The following is a 27,806-nucleotide window of genomic DNA, read 5'->3' on the forward strand; positions in this document are numbered from 1 at the left end:
ATCCTCAGCTGGTTCAGCAAAATGCTCCGCCATTTTGTTTTTCCCTACTCACAGTATATGAGCTGATATCCTAGTAGTAGAGTAGCCAATCAGAGCGAGTGAATGTACACTACCGTTCAAAAGTTTGGGGTCACTTTGAAATGTCCTTATTTTTGAAAGAAAAGCACTGTTCTTTTCAATGAAGATCACTTTAAACTAATCAGAAATACACTCTATACATTGCTAATGTGGTAAATGACTATTCTAGCTAAATTCTACTAAATGTCTGGTTTTTGGTGCAATATCTCCATAGGTGTATAGAGGCCCATTTCCAGCAACTATCATTCCAGTGTTCTAATGGTACAATGTGTTTGCTCATTGCCTCAGAAAGCTAATGGATGATTAGAAAACCCTTGTACAATCATGTTAGCACAGCTGAAAACAGTTGAGCTCTTTAGAGAAGCTATAAAACTGACCTTCCTTTGAGCAGATTGAGTTTCTGGAGCATCACATTTGTGGGGTCGATTAAATGCTCAAAATGGCCAGAAAAATGTCTCGACTATATTTTCTATTCATTTTACAACTTATGGTGGGAAATAAAAGTGTGACTTTTCATGGAAAACACAAAATTGTCTGGGTGACCCCAAACTTTTGAACGGTAGTGTAAACATCATAAGTAGTATTATCCAAAACTGTGCATACGGTCTCTTTATTCATTCATGTTGTCACTGCTTTCATAGGCTCAGTTTTTGCATCGAGAGCTGACTCACAATAAAAGCAATAAAACAGAACTGGACGAACATAAATGCAACCAGGAGTCTATAAAGGAGACGAAAGACGCCTAAGCTGTTTCATTGTCTGCCGTTAACACAGATTTTATTTACAACCTGCCTGCATTCAATAAAATCCTCCATCCAGCTTCAGCATTCATTAAAGCCATAGTGTTAGTTCACTGGTTCTGTTTGAAGGAGACGGTTTGTTTAAGTGATAATAACAAGACTCCACTGGTTGAATATACAGTACAAGCTTGTATGTGGAGAAACACACAGTCAGGCTGCATAGCATTTTCATAAGTCACACCAAGCTGAAGGAATACATTTCAAAACAAGTACAGCTGGAGGATAAGAAGCCACCCAGTTACTGTATATACAACAAAGAAATAGTCCGTGTCCATAACCGTAGCTGTTAAGGAACGTTAAATGAGGTTTTGATTTGTTCGATTTATGTTAAATGACCTTGTCAGTGAGCTTTCTCCGCCCAGGACATAATGAAATTACAGAAACCAGTGATTAGGAGGAATAGCTGTGAATATGAGCAATAATGAGATTCCGTTATTTCATTTGTCAAACAGAAGCACCCATGCTCCCACTGATAAATTGCAGTAAACATCATTCCAGCGCGTGTGCGCATGTTCACGTCCGTGTTTCTGCCATGCTGTGCACCGGAGACAAAAGAAAAGGAAATTGATTTTACCAGAAGGAGTAGCTGAACAACAGCAGCCCCGGAGATAACAGCATCTTGGATATTAATACGCCATTACTCAAAGAATATGAAAGTAAGTAAACAGATCAAAACAAAGATGTTTTTACAAACGTAATAAGGGTACGAGAAGATCCGTCGCTTACGATCCAGAGACCAGAAATATAATAAAGTTTTTTTTTTAAATTACTTTGTATTTATAGATATTCCAAATGATAAATGTTTGGTGTATGAGAGAGTCATAAAGAGTTGAAGAGTGGAGACAGAACTATACGGTTATTAAGCTCGGGCTTGAAAGGAAATGAAACCGAGTGTCCAAGGAGAGAAAGATAGTGATAGCAGCTCGTGCTTGGGTGAGTTCACATCAGTTTGATTGACAGATTTAGGGATCCAATCAGGCATCTCATCCATCGTTCAGGAAGGAGGTGGCATGTAGATGAGACTTTGAGCCATGAGTCGGATGAAATTCTGTTCCCTCGTTAGCATTCGCTGGCTGTGAAACTGCCTGTGGGCACAGTGTGCCAAAAGTTGGCTCTTTAAAGTATGCCATATGAAATACTTCCACATGAAGTTTGTTCAGCCATTATACTTTCATATCACTTCCTGCTATGGGAGGAGGAAGAGGACGGTCCATCACCCCGAACAGGACAAACCACACAGGGAGAAGGGAGGGGATGCACATCCAAACCTCCTCATGAAAGCCAGGAAAAGAAGAAAGAACAAAGGCAGAAGAGAAGCACAGGGGAGGATAGAAGGGGATTGAAAGGTTCGGCTCTCCTGTTTCTTCATTCTGAGCAAAAGCTAAGGCGCTATGGCTGGTTCTGCAGCGCCGAGTCCCTGCAGATGGCCCAGAGGTTCCCTCTCAGCCCGAGTAGATCTGAGTGCCAATCACACGCATGATCTCCTTCTGCACCTTGGGTTCCTGGGTGTTGATGTTAGCATCTCCAACCTGGCCATCTTCATATCTGAGAGATGGAGAGGTAGAAATCAGAATAGTAGGTCACAAAATCTCACTAGTTCAAGCCTGAGCTCTCTTACTTATAATAATAATAATAATAATAATAATAATAATAATAATAGGGCGGCACAGTGGTGTAGTGGTTAGCACTGTCGCCTCACAGCAAGAAGGTCCGGGTTTGAGCCCCGTGGCCAGCGAGGGCCTTTCTGTGTGGAGTTTGCATGTTCTCCCCGTGTCCGCGTGGGTTTCCTCCGGGTGCTCCGGTTTCCCCCACAGTCCAAAGACATGCAGGTTAGGTTAACTGGTGACTCTAAATTGACTGTAGGTGTGAATGTGAGTGTGAATGGTTGTCTGTGTCTATGTGTCAGCCCTGTGATGACCTGGCGACTTGTCCAGGGTGTACCCCGCCTTTCGCCCGTAGTCAGCTGGGATAGGCTCCAGCTTGCCTGCGACCCTGTAGAACAGGATAAAGCGGCTAGAGATGATGAGATGAGATGACAGCATGTCTCAAAGTGGTTTAATCCTTTTATACCACAGCAATTTGACAATGAAAACAATGTTGAATTAATTAAAGAATGGCACGGTGTAGTTTTATCCATTTATAAGTACATTTCATTCCTATTACCACCGATTTTATAGACACTATAGAGGACTTTCAGTGACGTCACAGGTTTTTGTTTTTTTACGCAGCGTCCACCATATTGCTGGGCAAACAAAGAAACAGCCGCAAGAGTTAATAATGAAAATCAAGACGACTGCAGTCAGTACAATCTCTCTGAAATGATTAAAAATTTAATTCATCCCAGCAGATCATGTTACATCCAAAAGCTGAAACATGCAGGCATCATAGATCCATATAATTTACCCACAAATGTAATTATTTATTATTTATTCTGCACACTGCTCTCTCTCTCTCTCTGTATGTATGCCCACATGTGTGTTCACTGCTTCAGATGGCTTAAATGCAGAGGAGGAATTTCGCTGTGCTTGAGAGGACATGTGACAAAAATTAAGACCGCTTCTTCTTAATTTACCCACAAATGTATTTATTCTACTTGAAAACTGTTTGGCAAACCAGCTAACGGATATGGGACACTATGACAACCTGAGCTATTTAGTATTTGAACTTCTAAATACACTAGAGATGCTAAGGGCTTACAAAAGTACAGATGCCTACCAATATTTCGAGGCAGGTTTCGTGCTGGAATATTATGGGAAATTCCCATAAAAATACTTTATTATGACAAAGGTAAGCTCAAATGTGAACTTATAATAGTAAAAAAAAAACAAGCCAGGGCCTAGATCTAGCATATTTTATGGTGTTTAGCCTCATCTACATTATCAGTACATAATAAACATGCTGCTAGTCAAGCCAAGCATTAAGTCTAATAAAATATATCGCATCCAAAACCCACATTCAGATCTACATTTTAACATCGCCCAGAGCTTTCACACTAACCGGATATAAAATGTTTTCCACACACACAGGGATGTTTTATCATCCAGTCTTCCTGTTTAACTGCAGCTCACTATTTTTCTCATCTTTCTGGGTTCATCAGGAAGCAGTGAAAAATTAAACCACGCTTATCTCCACATCTGTTATTACATCCAAAAGCACTCCTGGCCTCTGGCATTGTTCTTTTAGATGGAGCTTCTACAAGTTTATCTGTAGATGTTTACTGAATTTGGCTTATGATCGCTTGCAAATACTTGTGCCAGTCACTGGTAAACACAAAGCTTGCCAGGCAATATGGCCATGCAAACAAATCTGCAGTTGCGATGACGTCACATGAAAGTACTCTATAAACAGAAGTTCATTCACTACTAGTCTCTCTCTCTCTTTTTTCTTTCAAGTTAGTACATCAAAAAAATGCTACTTATGTTACAGAGAGAGAGAGAGAGAGAGCACATGTAAAAAGTCTTTTCCCATGTTAGAAAACATTTTATCACATTAAGAGTAATCCTATTAATTAATAAAAATTACCTACTGTTTGCCCATTAGGTTGCTTAGGAACAAAATCTTACTGCTAATCGTTTACGTTGCATGGTAGAAGAAGTGTTTATTACAAATACTGTATTATTACTAATATAATATTTATTGAACACTGGTGGTGGGTTTTTTGTTTGTTTTTGTTTATTGATTTTTTTTTGTCCATTTTCTACATGAACAGTAATCTGGTTAAATTAAAAAAAAAAGATAACTGATAGTCAAACTGTAATTTAGGTCACGGTATGTTCCCAACCATAGTCCTGGAGTCCCCTCTGTGCTTGAAACTGATGCATCGGAAGCAGGGAAAATGGGGAAAATGGAAAACAGAAAAAATGAATATGTGCAAGAAGGGGTACTCCATCCAGGACCAGGGCTGGGAATACAGTCCAAGCCCGAGATGCAGTGAAAGTGTGGATTCATTTCTGGTCCGACATCGCCCCCTGGTGGGAGAGTGTAACAAACACGACTGGACATGTTCCCAGGAAATCATCCACACTCGACCCGCACTCTTCACACACAACCTCATCTCATCTCATCTCATTACCTCTAGCCGCTTTATCCTGTTCTACAGGGTCGCAGGCAAGATGGAGCCTATCTCAGCTGACTACGGGCGAAAGGTGGGGTACACCCTGGACAAGTCGCCAGGTCATCACAGGGCTGACACATAGACACAGACAACCATTCACACTCACATTCACACCCACGGTCAATTTAGAGTCACCAGTTAACCTAACCTGCATGTCTTTGGACTGTGGGGGAAACCGGAGCACCCGGAGGAAACCCACGCGGACACGGGGAGAACATGCAAACTCCGCACAGAAAGGCCCTCGCCGGCCACGGGGCTCGAACCCGGACCTTCTTGCTGTGAGGCGACAGCGCTAACCACTACGCCACCGTGCCGCCTCACACACAACCAGTTCTATAAATTGCTACCAAAACAGGTACTCACACAAAGAAGAAGCGTGTGCACACGTGGTCTGAAACAGGACACACCCAGATGTTTCCGTGTTTCTGCAGGTCCTTGGATGTGATCACTGTGATAGATCATACCAAATGAAAAACATTAAACCTCATCCTCACATAATACAGGATTTACTCTTTCAATGAAGCCTTGGGGTGGTTCGCTTAGGCAGGAATGCAGCAATCACATCACACTCAAGTGCAAACCTAAACAACTTCTCTAAGAGCACCTGCATGAGGTTATCAGTTCACTCCCATAATAACCCAAACCAATCCAGTATTGATATAATCCCACTGCAGAAAGCTTTGTCCAATGCATGAAAATCTTCTGAGAGATTTTTCCTGATCCCTTGACACATGTGTGATGTGAAACCAAATTGGATTAAAAAAAAAATCTGTTACTCCCTTTCTACCAACACGAACTATGTGCTAGTCCTGGGCTGGTACTAGTGCCAGTTTGGAGTTGGTTCAACTTGCTAACCTTCTAAGACCTGGTTTGCTTTTGCTTCTCTTTCTAGGTAGGTAGAGAGACACCTCCAGACTGAAAGTCTTTCCTGGTTTTATATGAGGGTACTTCAAAAAGTTCTCATCCTCACCCAGAAACAAGGGGCGTAACTCCTATTTTGGGGTGTAACTCTATACTATAAAGCCTTCCATCATTGTCCACAAAAAAACTCAAATGAACGAAGCAATCAAAGAAAAAAGGAGAGGAAAGCTTCAAGCTGGCATGCTACTGCTCCAGGACAATGCGCCCTTCCATACAACACAGGTGGCAGGGGCAGAAGCAGCCAAATGTGGCTTTGAACTGTTGCCCCATGCACCTTACTCACCCAACCTGGCACCGTCTGACTTCTATCTGTTTCCCAAACTGAAATCCCACTCGTGTAGTTGCCATTTTCAGAGTGATGATGAGGTTATCCATGCTGTTGAGGAGGATCTGAAGGCTCAAGATGTGACCTTCTTCCATGAAGGGATAGTGAAGCTTGAACATCGGTGGACCAAGTGCACTGAAGTTAAAGGAGACGACATTGAAAAATAACACAAGAACAATCTGTCTCCTGTGATGCTTTCTGGGTGAAGCTGAGAACTTTTTGAAGTACCTTCATATCTTCTTTGGATTAGGCAGACTGGACTAGGTTTTTTTTTTTTTAAATGGCAATCACAAAATTTTATTTGGTTTTGTTGGTCGTGGTCATGATAATCCCACCCCAGCCCATGATGTACATAAGCAGTTCTTAGTTCGAGACAAGCAGAGCATTGGTGCCACACTTGAGTCAGTTTTCCTGGCCGAGAGTCAATTCTTTGGCTGCTGAAATGTGAAGAACTGGTTTGAGATTAGGCACCAGTCTCCAAACTGGCCCCTGAACAGCCTTGGTGGAAAAGGGGTAGAAGTGAAAAAAAAAATCCCCATCTGCAGAGACACATACTAATCACCAGAGTCCATCAGATAAATCATTAAATTGTTAATCAATAAATCATAGAATTAAAAAATAATATAATAATAACAATATCTAAGAAATAAGACATTGGGTGGTGTGCTGTTATTGGACAATAATCAATGATGGATTTACTGTTACCACCCCAAATTGTTTGAATAACAGCATGTCTTGAAATATTTTATTCCTCTTATACCACAGCAATTTGTTAATAACAATTAACGAGACCTTCAATGACAGCGTAGTTCACTCCAGCCCCATCTAGTCCAGAAGGAACGATCTAAAATGGGCCACCTTGCGCAGTTCTACTCTCAACCATCCATTTGTCCATTATCCATAACTGCTTATCCTGTGCAGGGTCAATGGGCAAGCTGGAGCCTATCCCAGCTGACTATAGGCAAGAGGCGGGGTATACCCTGGACAAGTCGCCAGATCATCGCAGGGCTGACACATAGATACAGGCAACAATTCACACCTACGGTCAATTTAGAGACACCAATTAGCCTAACCTGCATCTCTTTGGATTGTGGGAGAAACCGGAGCACCCAGAGGAAACCCACACAGATACGGGGAGAACATGCAAACTCCACACAGAAAGGCCCCCATCAGCCACTGGGCTCAAACCCAGAACCTTCTTGCTGTGAAGCAACAGTGCTAACCACTACACCACCATGCCATCCTTACTCTCAACCAGTCAAGCTCAAATATTTGAGAGTAGAACTGCGCAAGGTGGCCCACTTTAGATCATTCCTTCTGGACTAGATGGGAGAAGTTATATGCACCCTAGGTACCCCTACCTTCATGCCAAAAAGAATCAAAATCGGTGAAGAATTGAGGGAGAAGAAGCGATTTGTGTGGAAACTGCTCATTAGGGCTTAATTACTCCATATCTTCATTATTACTTGCAATTATGCAAATTTGGGTAGAAGCTATATGGACCCCAGGCAGGCCTACCTTCCTGCCAAAAAGAATAAAAATCGGTGAAGAATTGAGAGGGAAGAAGTGATTTTCATGAAATGTGGATGACGAATGGATGACGGACAACACATGATGGCATAAGCTCATCGCCTATCGGCCAGGTGAGCTAATAAGACAAAAAAACTGAGCCTGTTGTGTTAGCAAGACACCAGAAAGAGTAAACTCCCCTCTCCCTGCCTTGAAGATTTTACCATGTAGGTAAATAATGTATTGGAAAGAGCACATAAATATAAACCAGTGATTTTGGATTACAGCCAAGAATATTGTCAGAGCCACTACTATAGAAAATTAGTCAACACCTTCTGACCAGTCAGAATTAACAGCAGTGCTCTGGTACCATTTAAAATCATTTCTTGTTAGGATCTGTGTGCTTTGGCCAACAATATGCCATAAAATGCTTCTTCTTCTAACCCATGAGCATGTTGGGTCATTTCCTGCAGGAAATGATTGTGAGTGGTTATTTTGGTCCACACTAGAGGACCAAAGCAAGTGGTAGAAAACTTAAAGACATAGAGGTATGCACTAAAGACAAGGGGAATGAAAGTCAGTAGGAGCAAGACGGAGTACATGTGTGTGAATGAGGGGAGGACAGCGGAATGGTACAGCAGCAAGGAATAGAGGTGGTCAAAGCAGAGGAGTTCAAATATCTGGGGTCAACTGTACAAAGTAATGGCAAGTGCAGAAGAGAAGTCAAGAAGAGAGTGCAAGCAAGTTGGAATGGATGGAGGAGAGGAGGATGTCAGGAGTGATTTTTGACAGAAGGTTGCCAGCAAGAGTGAAAGGGAAAGTGTACAAGACAGTAGTAAGAGCAGCGATGTTGTATGGTTTGGAGACAGCGACACTGACACATAGACAGGAGACTGAACTGAACTGGAAGTAGCAGAGCTGAAGATGTTGAGATTCTCACTGGGAGGGGAAAAAGTTCGGCAGGATTAGAAACGAGAATATTAGAGGGACAGGACATGTAGGACGGCTTGGAGACAAAGCGAGAGAGGAAAGATCAAGATGGTTTGGGTATGTACAGAGGACAGATCCAGGGTATATTGGGAAAAGATTGCTGGAGATGAAGTTACCAGGTAGAAGGAAAAGAGGAAGAGCAAAGATGAGATTTATGGATGTGGTGAAGGAGGACATGAGGACGGCTGTTGTGACAGTAAAAGATACAGAGGACCGGAGAAGATGGATGGACATTATCCGCTGTGGCGACCTCTAACGGGAAACAGCCGAAAGAAGAAGAAGAAGGAGGAGGAGGAGAAGGAGAAGAGGGAGAAAGAGGAGAAGGAGAAGAGGGAAAAGGAGGAGGAGGAGAAGAAGAAGAATAGGGAGAAGGAGGAGAAGAAGAAGAGGGAGAAGGAGGAGAAGAAGAAGAGAGAGAAGGAGGAGGAGAAGAAGAAGAAGAGGGAGAAAGAGGAGAAGGAGAAGAGGGAAAAGGAGGAGGAGGAGGAGAAGAAGAAGAATAGGGAGAAGGAGGAGAAGAAGAAGAGGGAGAAGGAGGAGAAGAAGAAGAGAGAGAAGGAGGAGGAGAAGAAGAAGAAGTAGAAGAAGAACAAGAAGAGGGAAAAGGAGGAGAAGAAGAGGGAGAAGGAGGAGGAGAAGATGATGATGATGATGATTTTGGTCCACACTAAGTTAGTCAATGCACCATGGAGCAAACTCAGTAAACACTGTTAATCTCAAAGCCCTTAATTATAAAATAATCAGACTCGGCAAACAGACCAATGGACTCAGTGTAACTTTTATACCCTTTATGCTTACCATGCATGTTGAAATAAAAATGAGTTGTCATGATTTATTTTTAGGAACACAGATGAAACACAATAATATTTATTGCACCTGCAAAATAACCTGCAGGCCAGACACAATCTTCAGTACAAGGGGAATAACTCATCTCCTCGGCTAATTTACAGTAACAAACACTCGGAGACTCACAGACTATTCAATACTGCAATCTTGGGTTTCCTTAGATTGAAATACAGTTTTAAAGGCCAAAATATTTCTAGAAAATCAATGTTATTTTGGAAATTTCAAATCACACTCATCAAGGATGGTTTTCGACACACTTTGGGTACTTACCTTCACAAAGTGCAATGCAGTTCAAATTCCGACTCTGTAGGAATCGTGACTGAATGGGGCGACTCTGTAAAAAGAAAAGACAGTCCTTAATGAGATACAAATTGAGCCAAGTGCATTAGATACTAAAGGTCGTACCTGTGGGATTGTGTTCATACGATTGTAACGTTGCACCAGTTCATCTTTAGTTGGCATCCGGTGTTGTCCTTTACCCATTCCTGTTCTCACACACACACACACACACACACACACACACACACACACACACACACAGGACCTGTAATATCCAATATTTTTATACAGCACTTCCACTGAAGATCATGCATCACATCATGAAGGATCAATGATGGATGAAAAACGCAATATGATTAATGATGCGGATTCTACAGTCAACCAAGTTAAACATTATTATGCAGTACATATGACAATGACAACAATAAACTGGTCCACATATTACACCAGATATGAAGGGTTTATCAGTCATAACATCTGATGACAGTTTATAGTTGCTTTCAAGCACCCACTGGGTGCATGATGAGCATAGAGGCTTTGCAGCATCATGTGACCCCCATAGCAACGGTAACTACACCACCATGACAGGAGGCACACTTGTGGTGCTTCATTCAGATGAGTTAGTTGTTATTGATCAGTATGGGAAGGTTTTGCAGCCTTTTTGGATGTGCAAATCATTTTGAACAAGACAAAGACATCAGATATTTTTAATTTACCAAAAGTAATTCATCATCGGGGGGGAAAACTAGAGAGATTTTGAAACGCAGAAGGGAAAAATGGGTCGCAAACATAAAGTCCAGCAAGGTGCTCATTCTTATACAGTAAAGTGAACATGAGCGTAAAGCTACAGTGACACTACAGCTTGCGATGCTTTGTGATGGGTATCGATGAAAACGAGGCGTTTTGGTGACGATGCATGGTGATATACAGGCGAGCTAAAAGTTGTGTTCAGACAGCAGGTGAACACTTGACTGTCACGCCTTCACACATTCAAGCAGCCACACTCATTCATAGGACCCTGCCGTTATGGGAAACACCTGATGTTGATTTGAGCACAATCAGCACACATATAAGAACACAGAGGCTTTGTGAAGTATTATCATTATCACTGTCACATTTCTTTCTAGCCATGTTTATGATTCTGCTTTCAGATTTGTTTGCTTTTATAAATATCATGCCTGCTAATAAACACTCTTCCTGCACTTAGACCCGTCTCCCACCGCATACCTGACAGAATACTTTGTAAAGTCTCTGTGAAAACAGTGTCCTTATATGCATGTTCTGATTGCGCTCAGCTCAGCATCAGGTGTTTCCCATAATGACTGGGTCCTAAGCGTATGCACAACATGCTCTGAAGGATCCCTGAAAGTAAATGCACTTTTTAAGGCCCACTTTTACACGGGGACGGTCTGAAACAAAAACGCAAAAGTCTGTTTTCGTTCTCACTTTTTTCCGCGTCTACACGACCATTTTCAAGGAGGAAATCTGCGTCTATACGGTGACGCATAAATGTGTGGAATTCAATTGGATGTGCATGCCAGGCGGCTAGGTAGTGCTGTGAAAGACCTCCGCTATGTCTGCACGCATGCGCAACATCTTCCGTCTTGTCTGATCTGCACATCTGCGCCGCGAAAACTTTGACTACTCTGGCTATGGTAAGTAAGAAAGTAAGTAAAAAAGTAAGAGCATACTATACCCGCCTCTGTTCATTAACGGTATATGTGCAGATTCGGTATAGATGTTCGAAGGACTCCTGGACGTTTATTAAAGCTGCCAGAGCAGCTTGAAGGTCCGTTGGATCGATGTAATCAGACATGCTCTTACTTTTTTACTTACTTTCTTACTTCCCGGGCTGGCATGTACAGTATATGACATATGTATGACGTAAACGCGTACCCGACGTGAGCAGATCCGAGCAGAGTTTCACGTATTGGGTAGTTTAGACGGATATGCAACGGGGGCTGTTTTTAACTTATCCACTCTGGAAGGCGTTTTCAATTTTTTCCGTTTTTCAGCCTCGGAAATGCTGTCCCCGTGTAGACGAAAGGCACTTCCGATAAAATATTTAGTCGTTTTTACCCGACAGCGTCCTCGTGTAAACGGGCCCTAAGTCTCGGTAAATGTTAGGCTCTGCCGAGCCGCTGTGTTGATGCTCATGTTCACTTCAATGGATAAGAATGAGCACCTTGCTGCATTTCTGAATTTTTTTTTTTATTCTTACCTTCGTGGAAATGAAGTGAGCATACCATAGGGTTTTTGATCTCTCTGTTCGACACCAAGTCCTGCCAAATGTTTTTGAGCCATTTTTCCCTCCTACATTTAGAAATCTCTCTAGTTTTTCCCCCGATGATGAATTACTTTTGGAAAATTAAAAAATCTGATGTCTTTGTTTCATTCAAAATTATTTGCACATCCAAAAACACAGCAAAACCTTCCCATACCAATCAATAACAACTAACTTGGCTGAATGAAGCACCACAAGCGTGCCTCCTGTCATGGTGGCATACCGTAGTTACCACTGCTATGGAGTCAAGTGATGGTGCAAAGCCTCTATTAGCTGGGGCTGTTCCAACTACTATACATATTGTAATTACTACACATTTATTCTCTAATGCAAGAGGAGCTTTTTACCCTAAAAATAAACATTTATACTATTTCCCTCAAATTCTGTCATTCAGCTAAACATGCTTAGCGTGAGATGTTTGCTTCTTTAGTTTTGTATGATATTGGAACAAGAATTGATCTCACATCTGATGTGTATTTGTTGGTTACACACATGAAACAAATAATGAAATGACAGTACAAACAATACAACAAACAAATCCCAACCACGGATAGCAATGGGAAACAGTGTAATGATGTTAAGTTTGGGGAACACATATCCATGAGCGTCATATAAACAGCACGGCACCGAAAGCAGACAATGAGAAAAAAGTGAGCATGACAGAGACACATGGTGCCATGACACGTTTCCAGCTGAGAGGCATACCTGAATATCCAAAAGATATGCTGGAGATGGGGCTGAGATAGATGCCTTTCCCATAGGCTGCCCCATGCAGCTTGGGTTGAAGAAAGGAAGATTGTCTAATATTAGTCTAGCTCTGAATGGTAGTCATGGTTCAACTGAGGTCCTAGTCAACCTGAACTTAACCTAACATGCTAACTCTAAAACATCCAGACTGACATCCTACAAACTCTTGCAGCTTCATACCTTACAATTGTACAATGCATTATATGGACAAAATTTTGCAGATATCTGGCCATCACACTCCTGTGTTGTTCTTCCTCAAATGCAATTACTGTATATAGAATGTACACTGTAGCATTACAATTTCCCTTCACTGGAACTAAGAGGGGGTCAGCACAGTGGTGTAGTGGTTAGCACTGTCGCCTCACAGCAAGAAGGTTCTGGGTTCAAGCCCAGTGGCTGACGGGGGCCTTTCTGTGTGGACGTTGCATGTTCTCCCCGTGTCTGTGTGGGTTTCCTCCGCATGCTCTGGTTTCCCCCACATTACAAAGACATACAGGTTAGGCTAATTGGAGGCTCTAAATTGACTGTAGGTGTGAATGTGAGTCTATGTGTCAGCCCTGCAATGATTTGGCGACTTGTCCAGGGTATACCCCGCCTCTCACCTATAGTCAGCTGGGATAGGCTCCAGCTTGCCCATTGACCCTGCACAGGATAAGTGGTTATGGATGGATGGATGGATGGATGGATGGATGGATGGATGGATGGAACCGAGAGGTCCAAACCTGATGATGCCCCTGTGCACAATGTGAGCTCCATGAAGATATGGTGTCCCAAGATTAGAGTGGAAGAATTCAAGTTCCTGCACAGAGTCCTAATCTCAACACCACTGAACACCTTTGGGATGAACGGGAACACCAACTGCACCCAAGATCTCACTCTCACTAACACTCTTGTAGCAGAATGACCAAAAATCCCCACAGCCATGCTCTAAAAATCAAGTGAAAGGCCTTCCCAGAAGAGTGGAGGTTATTATAACAACAAAGGGGGCTTAAATCTGGAATGGGATGTTCAAAAAAGCACTTAGGAGTGTAATAATCAGGTGTCCACAAGCTTTTTTTTTCCATATAAGCTATTTCCTTGGTCAAAAGCATAAATATAACAGAAAGAAACAACAACTAGTAAGATTAACCCTTGATCTTTAGGAACCACTTTATCCTAATCAGGGTTGCTGTGCATCTGGAGGAAGGGCAGAAAGGGTGTGAATATATTCTGTAAAGGACACGGCTCTGGATCCAACACGACCCTGATGAAGATAAAGTGCTGACCAACAGGAGTGTGATGGTTGTAAAAAGAAAAGATTTTCCTTTCAAGAATTGTATTGTCACTATATGATTTATTACTGTGGCACTGGAATGTGTGTAATGATTAAGTAAATATAGTACTGTGCAAAAGTCTTAGGCACATGTCAAAAAAAATGCTGTAGACCAAAAATGGCTTAAAAATTATGAAATTAAATGTTTCAACATTAAAAAAAATACTATAAACAGTAAGCCATAATAAATTAAGCAAAGTCTTCTTTTCTTCAAAGACTTTTGCACAGTACTGTATGTCTCTTGTGACCTAAAACAGTCAAAGGCCATTTGCTGCATAGATGGGACCAGATTACCTTCCAGTAGAAAGTTACATACCTGTAATTTGGTATAGGAGGCATTGACTAGTCCATTTCTCAGAACAGAGTGCCAGTTCTCGATATGAGAACCACTAGAGTGATATGGAGAAGGAAAGGAATAAAGCGAGAGGGATATGTATATGAATATAAGATCTGATTAGATCAATTTATATCAAAAAATAATTCTTCAGAAACTAAAGAGGTAGCTTCTATTCCTATTTAACAGTGATCTATGTATATAGAGTTCTTTTCACAAATCAATAACTAGAAATTTCTACACAAATATCAACTGTTTGGGGAAGTTTAAAGTGCATATCCTGGACCAATTTCGGGTTTTTTTTAATATGAAAGTATGTCCCTTTACACACTCATCCAGAAGGGTAATTTTGCACAAGGCCATCTGTCTACAGCAGAAAAAAAAATAACAAAACACGTCTAGAAAAATCCCAAGGGAGTCTGGAGCCAGATTCGTGACGTCACGTGCGGAACCGCCAGCAGGCTGCGCAAGCTTTGCACGGTTTCAGTGCACAGCCTGTGTAGACCAAGCGCTCCCATTTCTCTCTCATTGTCCGGTCTTTTGGAAAACGATGAGTACTAACCCCATCAAGATTGGTGTTGCTACACCCTCCTATGATACATCTGTTAACCATTTTAATAATTACACGATAACGTTGAAGAAATTTGCAGAAAACCACCAGGTTGTTTTCTCATAAACAAGTCAGCGCTGACATAGGATTCAGAAGGAGGCGTCCCGCACACGACGTCATGAAAATCAATGTTTGCCGGGAAATCCAAATGCCAAGTTTTTTCAGAGGCGGACCAATTCGCCTCAAATGGCTCGATTTCAACTGAATTTTTCTGGTATTGCGCAAGGTAAAAAAAATTGCACAAAATGCAAAATGTGCCAGATATTTGACCAAAGTTTCATATAAAATAGGAGAATTACACTGATCTTGTTCCTGAATTTACTCGTGATATGCACCTTAAGGGTGTCATTTGCTGTATTAGAAGGACAATATCAAAAAAAAAAAAACAGTAATGTCATTTTAGAATTTGGGGTACATTTCGCATCTCCAAGATAAGCCTTTTGTTAATTTCCACAAAATAAATCTTTATTGAATCACTTTTGAATAATAATGCAAATTATAACAAACTTTCACCAATAGCAGTACTTGATGTACATTTTAGACCCAATATATCCATAAAACATTAACTAAATGACTGCCACCCCTCCACCCACATTATTGGCTGTCTTCGACTCCTGATTCATCCATTCAACTCGAATAAACATGAAGTGATTCAGTTTAACAATCTGTTTTTTTTGGAGCTTATTCTGTTCACTGTTATAAAATCAATTGCATAGAAAGTCTATTTTCTGTATCATGCGAAATTTTGTCTTGTCAACTCTGTTCACTCTGTTATAAAACCACATAAAATCCACAAAGGCTTTTAATAACACGCATGACACCCGCACCAGGAGAGGTCACTTCCTCTGGCAGGAAACTTCAAAAAGGCAGTGAGGTATGTTATGTTTCTTCTGTCATTAATTTTAACAAAATGTTGAGGATAAACCAACAGTGGATTAATTATTCATCAAATCTGTTATTGTGATATTGAAGTGAATCTCTCACTGATTTAAAAAAAAAAAACAATACTATGATGAAAATCTATAAAATTCTGTTTTTATACATGCCATCTGCCAGCTAGTTTGAGGTTAGCATGCGGAGTTCAGACACAAAATGGCGGAAAAGGTCAACTCTGTTATCATCAGTCATGTTAATGAATTGCCCGGGTTAGCGATAACAGAGTTGACGACGACTAACAGAGTCCACACTTGAAATGTTCCCGCAATTATAGAATGGGCCACGTGTAAAGATCCTGATCTTTTAAAAGATCTCATAGTCAGTGTGAATGTAAAGTTGGAAAACAAAAATAACGCAAACAGTTGGTTGAGTTTTAAATTTAGTATGTTTATCTTCCTATAGGTTTGGTACAAACTTGGTACACACTGACGCCAATGTGCAAACTTTATGTTCAAATTTAAAAAAAAAAAGCAACCATGCATGCTTATTCTGGTTAGCTAAAAGTTTGAAGCACATTTATATCCACCACTAATGGTTGTCCATTAAAAATAAAGCTGCTCACTGAAATGCAAAGGTGCTGCCGTAGAGCTTCTTGGCCGTCCGAAATCGAGCTTCTTTGGCAGGTGGGCTGCTCAGGAGCAAGAACTGATGGGACGTGTGCATAAACTTCAGCTGCTGCTCAAACAGAAATATTGGCCAGGAAATAATGTACATAAATTGTATACAAACATACAACTTAATGAAATATCAGTGAATAAATTAGTACTGAATTTCATTCATGCCAGGCTAGCATACCCTACTCAGAGGCAGTTTGACGATATGAGACCTGTTACTGGATATTATCCTGTAGAAGGTGGAAGAAAACAATCAGGAAGCAAAAACAATACTAGAGAAAGACTAGTACATGTGTAGGATTATGAAACTGCGCATGGAAACATACATAAAAAAAGGAATGTTTTTATGTTGCTTACCATTGTAGTAGAGGATGAGCCAGGGGGTCAAGTTTATCCATTTGTTTCTTTATCTCCAGATAGGATCCCTGATAACATACACAAGGCTACAATTACACAAAAAGACCACAACATAGTTCCAGCTAAGGCAGACATCTTGAAATGTATCCCTCAGAGTACAATAACACCAAACACTGCCTCATTCTTCATAGTGTAGTTACTCCAAAGACAAATTAAATTATCCCTTGTAGTACAGTTACACTGAAGATAGACTCCATCATCCCTCTTCATACAGGAACGCCAAAGAAATTCTCCAGCGTCCAATATCCTCATCCATTACAGCAGAGTAACACGAAAGACACACTCATGAATCGCACATAGTATAGCTAGACCAAAGACACACTCATTAATCCATCATAGTGCAGTAACACCCTAGACAGACTCACACATAATATAGTAACGGAGTCATATGGCACAGAACAGTAACACTATAGACATACTTACTTGTCATTCATAGTACAGTAACAATAAAGGCACACTCACCATTTACAATACAGTAACACCAAAGACACCTCCACACATTCCTGAGAGTATAGTAACATCATACCATACTCATACATTCCTTGCAACACAGTAACACTAAAGACATACTCACTCATCCCTCATAGGACAGTAATACCTAACACAGTAATACTATGGCATACTCATTCACTCCTTACAGTACAGTTATACCAAAGACAGTAACACCAAAGACGGTAACACTATGGCATACTCATTCACTCTTCATAGTACAGTTACACCAAAGGCACACTCACTCATCCCTCAGAGTATAGTTACACCAAAGACAGTAACACTGTAGCATACTCATTCACTCTTCATAGTACAGTTACACCAAAGACAGTGACACTATGGAATACTCATTCACTCTTCATAGTACAGTTACAGCAAAGACAGTAACACTATGGCATATTCATTCACTCTTCATAGTACAGTTACACCAAAGACAGTGACACTATGGAATACTCATTCACTCTTCATAGTACAGTTACACCAAAGACAGTGACACTATGGAATACTCATTCACTCTTCATAGTACAGTAACACCAAAGGCACACTCACTCATCCCTCAAAGTACAGTAACACCAAGGACAGTAACACTGTGGCATACTCATTCACTCTTCATAGTACAGTAACACCAAAGACAGTAACACAATGGAATACTCATTCACTCTTCATAGTACAGTTACACCAAAGACAGTGACACTATGGAATACTCATTCACTCTTCATAGTACAGTAACACCAAAGGCACACTCACTCATCCCTCAAAGTACAGTAACACCAAGGACAGTAACACTGTGGCATACTCATTCACTCTTCATAGTACAGTAACACCAAAGACAGTAACACTGTGGCATACTCATTCACTCTTCATAGTACAGTTTCACCAAAGACAGTAACACGATGGAATACTCATTCACTCTTCATAGTACAGTAACACCAAAGACAGTAACACTGTGGCATACTCATTCACTCTTCATAGTACAGTAACACCAAAGACAGTAACACTGTGGCATACTCATTCACTCTTCATAGTACAGTTACACCAGTGACACCAAAGACAGTAACACTATGGCATACTCATTCACGCGTCATAGTACAGTAACACCAAAGACAGTAACACTGTGGCATACCTATTCTCTCTTCATAGTACAGTTACACCAAAGACAATAACACTATGGCATACTCATTCACTCTTCATAGTACAGTAACACTAAAGATAGTAACACTGTGGCATACTCATTCAGTCTTCATAGTACAGTTATACCAAAGACAGTGACACTATGGAATACTCATTCACTCTTCATAGTACAGTTACAGCAAAGACAGTAACACTATGGCATATTCATTCACTCTTCATAGTACAGTTACACCAAAGACAGTGACACTATGGAATACTCATTCACTCTTCATAGTACAGTTACACCAAAGACAGTGACACTATGGAATACTCATTCACTCTTCATAGTACAGTAACACCAAAGGCACACTCACTCATCCCTCAAAGTACAGTAACACCAAGGACAGTAACACTGTGGCATACTCATTCACTCTTCATAGTACAGTAACACCAAAGACAGTAACACAATGGAATACTCATTCACTCTTCATAGTACAGTTACACCAAAGACAGTGACACTATGGAATACTCATTCACTCTTCATAGTACAGTAACACCAAAGGCACACTCACTCATCCCTCAAAGTACAGTAACACCAAGGACAGTAACACTGTGGCATACTCATTCACTCTTCATAGTACAGTAACACCAAAGACAGTAACACTGTGGCATACTCATTCACTCTTCATAGTACAGTTTCACCAAAGACAGTAACACGATGGAATACTCATTCACTCTTCATAGTACAGTAACACCAAAGACAGTAACACTGTGGCATACTCATTCACTCTTCATAGTACAGTAACACCAAAGACAGTAACACTGTGGCATACTCATTCACTCTTCATAGTACAGTTACACCAGTGACACCAAAGACAGTAACACTATGGCATACTCATTCACGCGTCATAGTACAGTAACACCAAAGACAGTAACACTGTGGCATACCTATTCTCTCTTCATAGTACAGTTACACCAAAGACAATAACACTATGGCATACTCATTCACTCTTCATAGTACAGTAACACTAAAGATAGTAACACTGTGGCATACTCATTCAGTCTTCATAGTACAGTTATACCAAAGACAGTAACACTGTGGCATACTCACTCATCCCTCAGAGTACAGTTACAGCAAAGACAGTAACACTATGGCATACTCATTCACGCTTCATAGTACAGTAACACCAAAGACAGTAACACTGTGGCATACTCATTCACTCTTCATCGTACAGTTACACCAGTTACACCAAAGACAGTAACACTATGGCATACTCATTCACACGTTACAGTCCAGTAACACCAAAGACAGTAACACTGTGGCATACCTATTCGCTCTTAATAGTACAGTTACACCAAAGACAGTAATACTATGGCATACTCATTCACTCTTCATAGTACAGTAACACCAAAGACAGTAACACTGTGGCATACTCATTCAGTCTTCATAGTACAGTTACAGCAAAGGCAGTAACACTATGGCATACTCATTCACTCCTCATAGTACAGTTACACCAAAGACAGTAACACTGTGGCATACTCACTCATCCCTCAGAGTACAGTTACAGCAAAGACAGCAACACTATGGCATACTCATTCACTCCTCATAGTACAGTTACACCAAAGACAGTAAGACTATGGCATATTCATTCAGTCTTCATAGTACAGTTACAGCAAAGACAGTAACACTATGGCATACTCATTCACTCTTCATAGTAGAGTAACACCAAAGACAGTAACACTATGGCATATTCATTCACTCCTCATAGTACAGTTACACCAAAGACACACTCACTGATTCCTCATAGGACAATAATACCAAAGGCATTAACACCATGGCATACTCATTCACTCCTCATAGGACAGTAATACCAAGGGCAATAACACTATGGCATACTCATTCACTCCTCATAGTACAGTTACACCAAAGACAGTAACGCCAAAGACACACTCACTCATCCCTCAGAGTACAGTTACACCAAAGACAGTAACACTATGGCATACTCATTCACTCCTCATAGTACAGTTATACCAAAGACAGTAACACCAAAGGAACGCTCACCCATCCCTCAGAGGACAGTTACACCAAAGACACACCCACCCACCCTTCATAGTTGTAGTATAGTAACACCAAAAACATACTCCCTCACCTCTTATAGTACAGTTACACTAAATCATACCATAGACACACTCAAGTTATTATACAGTTACACCAAAGACACACTCACTCACCCTTCACAGTACGATAACACTAGCTCACTCATAGTAGTTATACCATAGACACACTCGCTTATGGTACAGTTACACCAAAGACACACCCACTCACTCATATTCGTTTCACTAAAGACACACTCACCCATAGTACGGTTACACCAAAGACACACTCAGTTAGTACAGTTACTCATTCACAATAGGGTTAAAGCCAAAAATATGGGGCTGTCATAGGACACTTAAAGCAAAGGCAGACTCACTTTTAGTAAATTTACAGCAAAAAGACAGAATCAGAGTACAATTACACAAAGACGATATACCATAGTGCAGTTAAAATAAAGACTGGTTCATTTATAATGCAGAAGAATCATGAATAACGTATCTCATATTCATATTCACATAAACACAAAACCATACCTGGGTCATTTCTCGTATGGACATAACACTGTCTAGAGCCTTCTGCAGTCTTTCATAATTCTTCTTCTGTGGCCCACCATCCATGGAGAAGCACATGGCATACAAACAAAAATAGTAATTAATGGTTAAAGTGGATAGATTGGCTAAGCTAAATAATCTACATTAAACAAAATTTTGCATAAAATAAGGTAGAAAGAGACTATTGCTGGATAGTGTCGTGTAACATATCAGTTGATTCTACAAATTAGTAGATTTGAGAGAGTATTTCTAAGGGCAAGTAATGTCATGTCAGGAATTGTAAAATACAAACACCCAATTCATGTTGCATAAAAGAGGATAGACAGTCACCTTGGGGTTAAAGGCGAGTGTTTTGGGGTCATTGGGGTCGACGACTGAAGGATATGGTTCAAAGATGATGCTCTTTCGGGGAGATTCTAGAGCAGCTCTACACATGGCAACTAGAAGATCCACAACCTGCAAAACACAATCCAAAAGAACACAAAGCACACAGGAAGTCAATCCGCTTTACAGCAACAACGACAGCGTATGTGAAGTGGTTTGGGAAAACTAGTTGGATGTTGCTATGATGGAATTTTAGAAAGCCGCCAAAAATGACACTTGAATAGGAACTTGTTCTTGATTCTAAGATTCCTGTTCTTGGCTGCAGGAGTGGAACCCAATGTGTTGTTCTGCTGTTGCATGCTGAGATGCTTTTCTGCTCACCACGGTTGTAAAGAGTTGCTATGAGTTACTATATCCTTCCTGGCAAAAAAGATCAAACCAATCTGTCTATTTTCCTCTGACCTCTCTTATCAACAAGGCGTTTGTTTCCACCCACAGAACTGTCGCTCACTCAAATCAATGTTTTTTTGCTTTTCGCACCATCCTGTGTAAACTCTAGAAACTGTTGTGTGTAAAAGCCCCAGAAGATCAGCCGTTTCTGAAATACTCAAACCAGTCCATCTGGCTCAAACCAACACCCATGCCACATAGAAAGAAAGTCACACTTTAAGATCACAATTTTTCCCATTCTGATGTTTGAACATTAACAAGCTCTTGATTTAAATCTGCATGATTTGATGCATCGTGCTGCTGTCAAGGGATCGGCTGATTAGAGAACCGCATAAAACAGCAGGTACAGGTGGGTATTCCTAATAAAGTGGCCAGCGAGTGTATATACAATTTCCACATCTTAAAGGTCCCATGGCATGGTGGTTTGTTGATGCTTTAAACGGGCTCGTGGAGGCTTACGGATGTTATATCCGCAGCCTTTCTCGAAATGAACCCTCGGCACGTAAATATAGCCTCCTGGGAGAAAGCCCCATTTCAGCGCTTTTCCCAGTGCGTCGTTTTGCTAATGAGAAGCAGGAGGCGGGGAAGGGTAGAGAGTGGGAGTGGGCCATGGGGGAGGGGGAGGGGCTTGACCAAGCTGCACACACACATACTCGCTGCTATCAGCGCCTGTAGCCACGCTGCTAAGACAAAACCCCGTTCTCCCTCGGACTCCTTTCATAAACTCAACGTGACACAGAGAACAGAGAGTGAGAGTGTTCGGAGTGGTAGTTTACGAACGTATAATACCCTAGGCTTGAACACGCACTCCATAACCAAAGAGGATAGAAGCAGCAACTACAGCAACATATCGCTTATCCAACAGAAGACATGCATTGCGGAGCAATAGTCAAACATAAGCTCATAAGTTACAGTCAATTTCCAGACTAAACTCAGTTTAACAGAGCATGCTGCATGCTCTTTAGTTTTGTAGCGCAGATTACCTGGCTAACTGCAGGAAGCGGTTAGCTGCACAGCTAATGTAGTCATTGCTAGGCTAACGCACCGATTTTAAAACACGGCAAAACGACCAGTTATACACTTACTTGTTCGGTGTTTGTTGCTGATGCGGCAGGGATGCTTGGTACGGACCCAGGCTTCAGTGACAGTTGATGTGCAAAACCTGCCCTGTACTGTCCCAAGTTGTGGAAACATTCCTCAGGAAAATGCTTCCGACAAACATATACCATCTTAGGTAGACTCGACGGCGTATTATTGAAGTAAATAAAATTAAGCCACTGCGTCTTCAGGGGCTCTCCCGTCGGCAGTAAAAACAGACTCTTTTCTGTGTTGTCACATCCATGTACAGCGCAATTTCCATGTTTCGCTCGCTTAGGTGATGCCATGTTGTTGTGTCCTCTATGGTCTCCTCGCTACAACTGGGCGGGGCAATCCATACAGTGGGTGGGAATCCAGAGGGGGGGCGTGGGGATCATCTCCCTTGCTGACGTAGTAAAGGGAAGAGCTTATCAACGCGCCGTTTTGACGCGCCATTCTCAAATGTTGGGCATAGTTTGGTTTACACATTATGAAATTTCTAGCCACTGGGGTGACTTAAGAAGGTCAGAGGAACTCATTTTAACGTTAAAAAACCTCAGAAAGTGAAAATTTCATGCCATGGGACCTTTAACAGTTATTTCTTTGCTGGCTTGATTTGCCTGTTGGGAATTAATACCCCACAGGGAGGCTTTTATTTTTCTTCACAGCACATGTGACAGGTGGAAGGAGTCATACTGTAGCTCGCTGTCGAATGTTTTCTCAATCCACGTGAGATGCCACTGTTATGACCATCTCATGAAACGCCTACACACTTTTGCCATTCTCTGCATTCAGGTCAGCCATCCTGCCCACACACACTCCTGTGCACCATCATAGTACAATCATCAGTGACTATAAGTGCATCTGTGGTCGAGTGTTTATTGCAGGGTCTTGCTGCTAAGCTACTAGTGCACTTCTGAACTCTGATTGTCATTCAGATGTTGAAAGTTTTCAGCACAATTTGTACTCTTTGTCTTTTCACTGGATTGCTGTTTACTATCATAACGACAATCCCTCCAGTGTCACCCAGGAGAAGACGGGTTCCATTTTGAGTCTGGTTTCTTCCTCATATCATCTCAGCAGACAGAGGAAGTCCGTGTGCGCATGCGCAGGTTTACCTTCTTCTTTTGGGTTTTACAGCAGCTGGCATCCACAGCGTTTCATCACTGCCATCTACAGGTTTACCTTGACCATGCACTGACAGTTGCATCATTCTGTCGCTAAACAAACAGCTGATCATACCGAGGTGCTCGCTAACCGTCGATATTTATTAGTTTGGTCCTGCATTTCCTTTCCTTCGCAACATAACGTCTTTTCTTCTCGCTTTCTGTTACTGTTGTTGGTCTTTCACGTTTCATTCGCACACTCACGTCCTCCATTTTTCTCTCCTGTTTCAAATTTGTATCCCACAATGCCTTGCATGAACGGGGAAAGCCCACCACGTCATGCATGACATAGTATCTTGAATTGGGTCATGGTGAAGCAGGAAAAAATAGCGGAGAATTTAGGGTCATGTGACCCTAAATTCATTAATTGTCCTATTTTAAAAAATGAATAAAATTAGAAGTCTGTTATTCAAATTCAGTAGTTTTCATTCCACTTAACAAAAATAACTGGGTGTCAGGGAAAATTCTTTTTATGACCTAAAATTGAAAAATCTGAAAGGCAGTCTAGCTTTAAAGATCTGTGTAAATCGTTAGCCAAATGGCTCTTGAAGTTAGACAGTGGAATCTAGGCTTTATTAGGGAAGCCATGGCTTAAAGGTTAAAGAAGCAGCTTTGCGAACAAAAGGTCACTGGTATGATTCCCTGGGCCAGTGGGAATGGCTGAAGTGCCCTTGAGCAAGGCACCTAACTCTCACCTGCTTCCAGGCTGCTCTGTCACACTTCCTGGTCTCCCCCTTTCTATGGAGCAGTGGAATGATCCATTTGTATAGAAACATGTCATCGAAAGACGACACACGAAAGTCTCATCTCATCTCATTATCTCTAGCCGCTTTATCCTGTTCTACAGGGTCGCAGGCAAGCTGGAGCCTATCCCAGCTGACTACGGGTGAAAGGCGGGGTACACCCTGGACAAGTCGCCAGGTCATCACAGGGCTGACACATAGACACAGACAACCATTCACACTCACATTCACACCTACGGTCAATTTAGAGTCACCAGTTAACCTAACCTGCATGTCTTTGGACTGTGGGGGAAACCGGAGCACCCAGAGGAAACCCACGCGGACAAGGGGAGAACATGCAAACTCCGCACAGAAAGGCCCTCGCCGGCCACGGGGCTCAAACCCGGACCTTCTTGCTGTGAGGTGACAGCGCTAACCACTACACCACCCGCCCGTCTCTAGAATTGTTTGGTCCAAAAGTGTGTAATATCAACACTAGAGGGTGCTGAAACGCAACATGAAAAATATAAACATGCAAATTTTAATATTTCACATGCAGCAATATTCCACTTGCTTTTTGGTTCTGATGAGAAACCAAACTGCCATAGTAGAACATAGTTAACTAATTAAACGCTAATATTTGGTTAACACTTTGTACTTTGTACAGCCAATCACAAAACCAGGAACCATCAGCCAATAGCATTCGCTGACACATACAGCCAGCATGAGCCTGCCCTGAACTGTCAAAACCACCCTCAAAACTCACGCACAAGTTGACGTGCAAGGACAATTATCAAACCAAAACAGCTTGAGTGCGATATTATGATAAACGTGTGCACAAGTCTTTGCTTGCGAGTTTAACATTTGTGCTTCTGACTGGGATATTTACGCATGTGAAACGTTAAAACTTACAGGTTTATATTTTTCACCTTCTGTTGTAGCGCCCTCTAGGTTTGACATTGATGTGGTGCAAAAATTAGTTCCAGTTTCCCGTTTTACATGCAAAAATGAAGAAAAACGTACAACTGTGGGTTGACCTTATCCTGTCATATGGAGTATGGCCTCTCATTAAATGTGTATAGAGACATTATTTAGAAAAACGAGGCTTGGAAAGAAGAGGAGAAGAATAAAAAATATATAAATAAAACACTGGACAGTGCTGATCCCCCATCCTCGACATGTATATGTAGAAATATTAACATGTGTGTAAGGGTGTACCTCAGCTCCTGTAGCTACCTCTTCGGCTGCACCTGACATCACTCCCAAAGTGTAAAAAGAGAACACACACAGCTCTCTGGTGCATACTGCAGGCTAAGAAAGAAAGAAAGAAAGAAAGAAAGAAAGAAAGAAAGAAAGAAAGAAAGAAAGAAAGAAAGAACCCCCACAGCTATCAGAAGAAATAAATACACCCCTCCTTTATTATACAATAAACCACTTTACAGTAATGGATGTGATCTGGCTATAGACCCTTTTCAGTCACGTGACCTTCGTAAATGCGACCACCATTTTGGACATGTAGCGGACTTCGGCTCGAAATGGTTTGAATGCGAGGAAGGCGACAAACGGAGAACATACAAGAAAAAAGAGCGAGATGCAGAAAACACCTTCGCTATCCAGCGACGTAGGGCATTTACAGGGCGAGCAGAGGGAGAAATAACAACAGTAACAACACATTAGCAACGCCGTACAGAAATAACGGTTTATGGCACAGACCCTTTCGGTTCTCGCTCATCTAGCTGCTACAATGACTGCTTAGACTGCAACAATAATACCTAACACACATTTAAGTATCCGTCGTAAAGACGTGAAACTCGTCAAGTGACGAGTGTGTTCATTGATAAGCTAACACAATCTAAAAGTAGACATACCATCACACTGCCCTGGCGCTGTGTACAGTTTACCTTCTACGGTTTGTGCACTCACTATTTGCCATTACTTTCTCCAACCGTTGTTACAGATTACAGGGAACGGCCTGGATTTAAGAGACAAATACATGTTCCTCTTGTTTTGAACACTTATTTGTAGGCAGTGCTTAATTTGTAAAGTGGGAGGTCCCGGAGCGCAGAGGATGAGCGGCTCCAGGGCGGAAAAAAAGAGGGGGGGAGGGGGGCGCGGCGCGGCGCTGCGCTTCTGGGCATGTTTTGTAATAACACTGCAAATTAAGTTCATCTGCAGATATTTTGTGGATGTTGTTTCATGAGAGAAATCACCAACAAGACAGATATCAAAATCAGACATTAACACTAAATAAACTTCATTTTTTTATTTAATTATTTGGGGTTTTTTTTTTTTGTTACATAGTCAAAAGAGGTGTCGGATCACCGGATCCAGTGTAAATAGCTGCCGGAGCCAACGCCCGAGGTTCCGGCAAGCCGGGGGAGCCCGGCTTGCTCCCCCTCAAATTAAGCGCTGTTTGTAGGACACTGCCTCTGATCTGTCCTACAGTCTACTAACAGCAAAGGAACACAACGCTAGCTAATGTCGTTAGCTAATAGCTACTACAGAAGAACAAAGAGGTTACAATGGGTTATTTTAGCCTATTTGGTTACACACTCGCCGCCACAGAATGTTAACAGCAATGTAATGCCTTTTCTGGCTAATTTTATTCGTCTTACCTCCAACAAAGTGGTCATTGCACAAGCACTGGTATGCTGAGGGCTGCCAATCTGTTAATGGCCGCTATCCATCTTCTCCGTCGGGATCCGA

General features: G+C 41.6%; 1 protein-coding gene across 1 annotated transcript in view; it reads right to left on the reverse strand.

Annotated features, from left to right (window-relative positions):
• Positions 1 to 826: 826 nt before the first annotated feature.
• parp6a (poly (ADP-ribose) polymerase family, member 6a) overlaps positions 827 to 27,806 on the reverse strand; it is a 68,428-nt gene continuing 41,448 nt past the window's right edge. Inside the window, exons 11-22 of the mRNA XM_060922844.1 lie at positions 26,319 to 26,411; positions 21,692 to 21,817; positions 21,344 to 21,409; positions 17,057 to 17,124; positions 16,881 to 16,929; positions 16,648 to 16,760; positions 14,522 to 14,594; positions 12,852 to 12,921; positions 9,989 to 10,068; positions 9,854 to 9,917; positions 5,356 to 5,440; positions 827 to 2,423 (exon numbers count right to left, since the gene is read on the reverse strand). Coding sequence (XP_060778827.1) covers positions 2,321 to 2,423; positions 5,356 to 5,440; positions 9,854 to 9,917; positions 9,989 to 10,068; positions 12,852 to 12,921; positions 14,522 to 14,594; positions 16,648 to 16,760; positions 16,881 to 16,929; positions 17,057 to 17,124; positions 21,344 to 21,409; positions 21,692 to 21,817; positions 26,319 to 26,411 — 990 coding nt within the window. The 3' untranslated portion in view covers positions 827 to 2,320. The remainder of the gene's footprint in view (positions 2,424 to 5,355; positions 5,441 to 9,853; positions 9,918 to 9,988; positions 10,069 to 12,851; positions 12,922 to 14,521; positions 14,595 to 16,647; positions 16,761 to 16,880; positions 16,930 to 17,056; positions 17,125 to 21,343; positions 21,410 to 21,691; positions 21,818 to 26,318; positions 26,412 to 27,806) is intronic.

This window comes from Neoarius graeffei, chromosome 6, assembly GCF_027579695.1.
Source record: "Neoarius graeffei isolate fNeoGra1 chromosome 6, fNeoGra1.pri, whole genome shotgun sequence".
Classification (NCBI taxonomy): domain Eukaryota; kingdom Metazoa; phylum Chordata; class Actinopteri; order Siluriformes; family Ariidae; genus Neoarius; species Neoarius graeffei.